Raw genomic sequence first — 7,500 nt, forward strand, 5'->3', positions numbered from 1 at the left:
AGGTGAGGTTTACCTTGTCAGTCGGCAAGCTAAGTACCTTGCTCTCTCCTTCATCTATTTTTTCTTTGTATCACTTTCTTCCTTTCTCTGTTCATCCATGCATCTTCCCAAGTTTGCCACTCTGTCTCCCACTTCCTAGTGCTTTTTCCTCACCCTTCTATTCCCATTCTTCTTCTTTCCCTTTTCTTTTTCCCAAGCTTTAAATTTCAAAACCTATGGAAGGAAATAAACTCACCCTTTACTAGATGTTGCACTTTTGTCCTTCTTTTTCTTTTTCTTTTTCTTTTTGTCATCATCACCACCACTCAGGTAACGTTTAAGGTATTCCTTCTGGCTAACTGGGGCCGCCATCTGTGCTGTGGACAACAAACATTCATGTCATAAATATCTATGAAAATTAGCTGCAACTTAAGATAATGATGATCACATTTGCACATTACTATACCAAGATATAATCAGTGACATTAGTAACTTTGGAAACAACTACCCTTACAGTTTATGAAATATATATCTCCTTTGGACCTACATACAATACAAAGGAAACAGTATTTGGTTCCATATTTAATGATCAACTCCCTGGGATGTCTTAAATCATACAAATGATGGTCACAATAACAGCGATGATAGATAAGCTTTTTTAGTTTTTTAGTTTTTGGTTATTTCATTAATGAAGTTATTTCATAAATTCCCCTATCAATTCTACGTACTGTTTACTTTGTGCTATATGTAATGATATCCTTATATTTTAAAGTTAATTTCCCATAATATATATATATATATATATATATATATATATATATATACACTGTAAACTAAAAGAAAGAAATAGCCTCAACTTTTATCTAAATAATAAAGTGAATGTTAAACAAAATATAAAGATTTATTTAACTAGCAAGAAAAGTCTATAAAATATCTGTGCATATCAACCTCTAGAGTGATTGGTTTCGAAAAAAAAACTAAATCTTACAAAGACAATCATGGTACAATTAAATAGCAGTAATCAATAATGTAGCTGAACAAGTACTAAGTACTACTAAGTAAGTAAGCTTAGAAAAGTTATCAGTTACAGGTAACCTATGCAGCACCCACAGCCAGCATATTTTTGATAAATCCAAATTAAAAGATATATTTTGCCTTATAAAAATAGTTGGAAATGACAAAGAAAGACATGAGTAGGGGAAAATTACTAGAATTTACTGTGGCCATGAAGATCAACCACATCCTTGTCAGCACTAACTGGAGGATCCTCTAAAACTGCAGGGTGCTGAGTTCTGTGTTACCAACCATCGACTGGTTGTGTCTACCCTTCTGGTCAACTTTAAAACCCCATCTCTCCAGTACCAATCCTAAACCGTTTCACTTGGACAGATTAAGGGAGGAAGAGTGTTCCCAGAGGTTCCCAGAGCAATGAGGCATAGCCCTTGAGTCTAGAAGTCTCCTTGAGCAAGATCAAGATCCAGGAGTACAGGGGCCTGCTCAGGTGATACATGCTTGTGGCAATAATGTTGAAATCACAGGGAGCTTTACATCATGGGTTATGTAGTTCATGAATCTTAGAACAGGAAGTAATTAGATGGACTGACCTGGCAGCAGGAGCCATGAACTGTCAACAAGAGATGCCAGTATATGTGCAGATGGACTAAATTACATGTCTTCAAGGCCTTCATAATGCCAGTTTTGCTTTATGGAAATGAAACCTGGATGCTTTCTTGTGCCTTTGAGGCATCTCGATGCCATTTGTAAAAGGTTCTTCCCCTGGATCATGAGGCACAGTTGGCAGGACCATGTGTCCAATGAATGGTTACACTGTGAGACTGGCATAAGACCTGTTACTTGCATCATATTCACAATCACTCTCAAATCTTTAATTGCGTGTGTGTATGTATATGTATATATATGAATGTGTGTGTGTGTGTGTGTGTGTGTGTGTGTGTGTGTGTGTGTGTGTGTGTGTGTGTGTGTGTGTGTGTGTGTGTGTGTGTGTGTGTGTGTGTGTGTGTGTTTGTGTTTGTTTGTTTTATTGGTAATGACACCTAACATCAAAAATTAAGAATCTGTCCTTACAATCAAATAAAACGTAGTGTTCTAAGTCACTTCTGCTATAGCATTTCCTTTGCAAATTAATAATGTGGGTAATAGAGAGGATGTAAAACTCAAAAATTCCAGGAACTCCATGACTCATACTCTTCCAGCTGCGAGAAATGATGTGAAAGTGAAAATTTCCCGGATACTTGCCATGCCCTCTCCAGATATCTTGGCCAATATCATAGCTGTGCTTCCTTGGTGCAGCAAATGAGTGCTAGATTAGTTCAAAACATGACAAAAGCTTCAAGATAAAGATAGTTTTCACTTGGAAATAAGTGTTAGACATCATTTCAAAATTTACCAAAACTATAATAATACAGAAAAATACAGGGGGAGCTGGCTTCAAGGAAAGCCCATCCCATAGCAAGGTTTATTAATATCGCCAACAGACTCTTAAAATTCTATAAAAAGCAACATTACTAATTCTCATTCTTTCCTCTCTCTAAAAAAAAAGGCAGGAAAGACCTGCAGCATGGTATCGGCGACAAGAGCCTTTGGGTACGATTTATCTCTTTATTCTTTCTGAAATTCCAGAACTGTTGACCATAATTAACATTTACCAGTTTTCCCACTAATTAATAAATGGAAATATTATGCGAGTTGGCTACAGTCTAATAAATAAATTGAGAAATTCATCAAACTGGCTGTGACCTAAGCGATTGTCTTCATTCATTTGTGAGAATATTCTTTGTCAGACTTAAATACCGTAAAATGAATATTTACCGCAGAGCCGAGCTCCTCCAAAGATGCTCTTCAGCCTTTTGTTTACATGAGGTGCATGCACAACGGACCTATTATTATTTCAATAAGATTTAATTTATTATAACACTATATTATATTATTAAACAGATAATATGAAAATATAGAATCAAAGGAAAGGAATAGAAATCAAGCAAGCACATATGATCTATATAATTCACACAAGTTACATCATAAATTTTTAAATTCTCTTTTTTTTTTCTTAACGAAGCCTCTCCATTTTATATACATTCATACATTCTGAATATTCTTTTGCACTTTCCACTAGAAACACACTAAACAGAGAGAGATAAAATATTTCATATGTACGCGCGATAATCAATGCAGATTTAAGAAGCAGCAAATAATCATGTTTCCAATAAGATCACGCGTATCATAAAAATTAACCTTACCATCCAGAACACCTCCAAACAAATACAATCTATAAATAACAAAAAAGTAAAAGAAAAAAATAATAAATACCTTCGTTCCTTTAGGTAAATCCGGCCGTAGAAGAACGCGCGAGCCAGACTTACATCATTACGTGCCTGGAGTCCGGTAGGCGAGCGGCGGCGGCAGGAAGGCGAAGGGCGGCAGGAGAAAGCGAGGAAAGCGAAGGGAAAAAGTGGCTGGTTGAGCAATTAAAGAGAAGCAATACAGGAGAAGCCATCATGAGTGTTCTGTGCTTGGCGTCGAGGTTCTGTAGGGGTTTGAAGGTGAAAATGAGTTGTTTATCATGTTTTTGTACATATTTCATGTTTATGCAATGGGATTTGATTGGTATGTAATCTGTCTTTTGGCACTATTTCACTTAATCAGGTAATTAACACTTGTGCATGCCCTGCTTTCTATCATGAGTGCAGTTTGTTATTCAATCCAAATCAGATTAGAAGTCAATTGTCAAAATTCTGAGAACGTCATTCAAAGTTATTACTATTTTGCAATTTAAAGGTTTACCTGAAATGAAGCATGCTTTAACATTGTCTTATCAGTGCTTTATCGAAATTCACTTGTATCTTTATTATGAATTATAATGTGATATATAGGAATCTTAAGTCTTGTATAACACTTGTGGCGTGTGTTATGATGACCCTGCCTCTTCCACTTAGTATATTCTAGCCAGATAGTGTGCATTGGTTCCTTATGTGAGAGTAAGGTACCAGAGAGGTGGGGTTTATTGGCCTTTGCCAAAGTGCTGACAGGTGCACAGACCATAGATGTGGTGCAAGGCTAGTTGCTAAATATATACCAATATTTAAGCAATTGATTAAATCAAACATTCAAAATCTTTCATCCGCTTAGATTTTTATGTAAGATCTTCATAACGCACTCCTACCCTTATGTATTTTATCCTTTTTCTTCACATCACCTAGAACATGATAATGATGATTTAGTATCAGTCCATAAATGTATTACTGTCGTCCAATGCCCATGGCTATTTATGTAGCCTTTCTTCTCTTTCTTAACTGTAACTCATTCATTTCTCAGTACAGCTAGTCTTTGAAAAATACTCTTTTAGTATTCTCTTAATTTCTGCAACAAAATACCACTCGGACCCATGCCACAGGTATCCCACATCCGGCCAGCTCTTGCAAGGACAACTGTGACAGTCGCAGCTGAGACAACCCAGAAAGTAGCCCTCGAAGAGATCCCTACCGTCGGGAAGAAGTGGGTTGGACGATGGCTCTTCGGCTGCTCAGGGATGGTCTTTGGGGCTGTCGTTATAGGTTGGTAGGGATTTATTTTGTGTGTGTGTGTGTGTGTGTTTGTTTGTTTGTTTGTTTGTTCATAGGCATATACACATGTACATGTACATGTACAAGTACCGTTTAAAAGGGAGGTTATATATAGTGACTTGTTTAGAACTTATTTGGTAACTGTGAAATGAATATGTACATAAGTTAATATGTACATAAGTTAAAGATAATCATCCATTAGAAATTTTATAAGTACCAAGCTACCAAAAAATGATTAAGCATTGACATAAACATGAGAAACATCAAACTCAAATATTTTTTCATTCTTTTCCATTTATTCCCCAGTTTTCTTGTTTTAAGAATATGAGTAAGGCACAGACATCTAGCCTTGAAGGACTCTAGAAATTAAATTTGGTAAATGACCTCCCTTAAATTCAGTAATACAAAAGCATATATGAAATCAATGATTGTAGATTATCATCTAGAAATTAATGGTCTAGTAGTATCTGTTTCCTGGAAGTCTTGTTTTTCCATCTGTGGCTGACACCTTCCTCTCTTTCACAGGAGGGCTGACACGCTTGACAGAGTCAGGCTTATCAATGACAGACTGGCATTTATTTGGTAAACGACCTCCCTTGACTGAGGCAGAGTGGGAGCGTGAATTTGCCCAGTATCAAGAATTCCCTGAATACAAATTGTAAGCCTGAAACTATATATATATATTTTTCTCTCTCTCTTTTGAGTCTTCTCTCTTTATTTATCACCAACACTTTTTATTTGCTTAATTTTATAAAGCATCCCCCCCACCCCCCCGTCAGTTTCACCTAGACCCTGAATTTTTTCACATTCACATAATCATGAATGTATAATTTAACTCTCTCTCTCTCTCTCTCTCTCTCTCTCTCTCTCTTCTTCTTCTTCTTTCTTTCTTTTTCTTTACATTTCTAAGGCTGAAATTAGTGTTACTTCTGAAAACAGGTGATATTTTTAAAGTCATTTCTGTTCCATGAGTTTGTTATGTGAAATTTGTTAGTAGTTACGGACAGAATTGCATATCTCTTTGCGTCCCCACAGGAGGAGACACTTTTATCATCAGTACTTTTGTTCATATCATTACTTATCAATGTAACTGTTATTATTATTATTATTAATATTATTATTGTTATTATCATGATTATCATTCTTAATATCATAACTACTGCTCTGCGTGATTGCTATTATTGTCAAATTGATAAATTGAGAATGTTACATTAGAAAGTAGCAACCTTTTAGGGGTTAATCTTCCTTCTAAACTCATTAATTGTATTCTCATCCCTCAGAAAAAACCAGGGAATGAGCCTTTCAGAGTTCAAATTCATCTGGTGGATGGAATATGGGCACAGGCAGTGGGGTCGCACTATCGGCACCTTCTTTTTGCTGCCTGCCGCTTATTTCTGGCATAAGGGTTGGTTCACACGTTTGATGAAGAAGAGAGTGCTGGCTTGTGGGGTTCTCATTGGCTGCCAGGTCTGTGCAATGTGATTTTTACTTACAAGTGATCTATTAGTTAATAACTATTTGTATTGAAAGTCAAGCTTGTGTGTTTGTTATTATCATAATTATGATTTTTGTTTTAATATTTTAATATTGTTACTGTTATTAAAGATAAATTAAAATGTCACAATGATCCATTAATGCTTACTATTATTACATCATTATATTTATACACACACCCATTTTATTATCTCCTTAATGTTTACTCGTGTTCTACCCAAATACCAAAGATCATCTGTTCTAATTAAGCCCAATGAACAACTGCAGGGCCTCCTGGGCTGGTACATGGTCAAATCTGGTTTAGAAGATCGCTTCAAGGACCCCTCTGATGTCCCCAGAGTATCACAGTACCGCTTAATGTCCCACTTGGGTATGGCCTTTGTCCTCTACAGTATCTTCCTGTGGAATGCCCTCGATGTCACTTATCCAGCACAGAAGCTCAAGCAGGTAAGTGCATTGGTTAGGGGGGAAGGAAAAGATTGAGGGGGAAACAGGAGAGGAGTTGGGGAGACAGATTAAAATAGATACTCTTTATTTTTCAAGGGAATATTCATGGATAGCACTAACAGTCAATTGAAAATGTTGATGAATGATGGAACAAAGAGAGGAAATATATTGAAATACATATTTCTCCTGTGAAATTAGTTTTATTTCCTAATAATGTACAGGTGAAGTAGTGTAAATATATTCTATATCTTCAGAAACCACATTCTTTATTAGAACAAAACAAGCACACACTCAAAAAAAAATTTCTTTTCAACTTCCTTGGATTCCCACACAGGTTACAGCACAGGCAATGAAGTTTCGCAAGTTTGCCCACGTTACCAAAGGATGGGTGTTCCTCACAGCCCTCTCAGGTGAGTTGGAAGTGGTGAAGATTTTCTAAAACTTTTAATCGTAAACCACCTACTATCTTCAGATAGAGTATAATTGTATTTGATTAATGTGTATATATATTTATATGAGTGTAAAACTTTTAATAACTTTTGATAGTGTTTGTATTGGATATTTGCCCACTTACCAGTATATCATATTGAGGATTTACCTTTTCATCTCCTGTTACTTATCTAACTTTTCCTATATTTTTATGACACTTATCAGAAATTGATGTAAAGCCTTTCCATTCTGTAATCAAAGAAACATAATCAGTAAATGATTAGGAGTCAAAGATAGAAGAGAAATAATACATTGACAGATAGGTACAACAAGCAGGAGGAAAGTAGTATGCAAATAGGGAATAAAATGTGCACTGGAAGTAATACACAATCAGTGCGAACCACATCCACATAAAAATCATAGAGAAAATGACACAACTAATATGTAAGAGAGGGAGAATCCATATTAACTCTCCCACTCCCAATCTCCCACTCAGGTGCCCTAGTTGCTGGCCTGGATGCAGGTTTGGTGTACAACTCCTTCCCCAAATTCGCTGACAGATGGATCCCCA

The 7,500-nt window shown here is 36.1% G+C and overlaps 2 protein-coding genes across 5 annotated transcripts in view; one reads left to right on the forward strand and one right to left on the reverse strand.

Annotated features, from left to right (window-relative positions):
• LOC125037513 (BUD13 homolog) overlaps positions 1–3,263 on the reverse strand; it is a 5,015-nt gene extending 1,752 nt beyond the window's left edge. Inside the window, exons 1-2 of one of the 3 annotated variants that reach the window (XM_047630675.1) lie at positions 3,237–3,263; positions 236–356 (exon numbers count right to left, since the gene is read on the reverse strand). In XM_047630675.1, coding sequence (XP_047486631.1) covers positions 236–351 — 116 coding nt within the window. In that variant the 5' untranslated portion in view covers positions 352–356; positions 3,237–3,263. Of the gene's footprint in view, positions 1–235; positions 357–2,808; positions 2,890–3,236 lie in introns of those variants that run through there. The other 2 variants (XM_047630673.1, XM_047630674.1) reach the window with 2 other exon arrangements.
• Positions 3,264–3,347: 84 nt separating this feature from the next.
• The window catches only part of LOC125037517 (cytochrome c oxidase assembly protein COX15 homolog), a 6,309-nt gene continuing 2,156 nt past the window's right edge, over positions 3,348–7,500 (forward strand). For both annotated transcript variants that reach the window (XM_047630680.1, XM_047630679.1), the window contains exons 1-7: positions 3,348–3,539; positions 4,391–4,550; positions 5,085–5,217; positions 5,840–6,026; positions 6,321–6,500; positions 6,835–6,910; positions 7,426–7,500. The exon at positions 7,426–7,500 is cut by the window's right edge and continues 80 nt beyond it. In XM_047630680.1, the coding sequence (XP_047486636.1) occupies positions 3,495–3,539; positions 4,391–4,550; positions 5,085–5,217; positions 5,840–6,026; positions 6,321–6,500; positions 6,835–6,910; positions 7,426–7,500 (856 nt within the window). In that variant the 5' untranslated portion in view covers positions 3,348–3,494. The remainder of the gene's footprint in view (positions 3,540–4,390; positions 4,551–5,084; positions 5,218–5,839; positions 6,027–6,320; positions 6,501–6,834; positions 6,911–7,425) is intronic.

The sequence above is a fragment of the Penaeus chinensis genome, chromosome 23, assembly GCF_019202785.1.
Source record: "Penaeus chinensis breed Huanghai No. 1 chromosome 23, ASM1920278v2, whole genome shotgun sequence".
Classification (NCBI taxonomy): domain Eukaryota; kingdom Metazoa; phylum Arthropoda; class Malacostraca; order Decapoda; family Penaeidae; genus Penaeus; species Penaeus chinensis.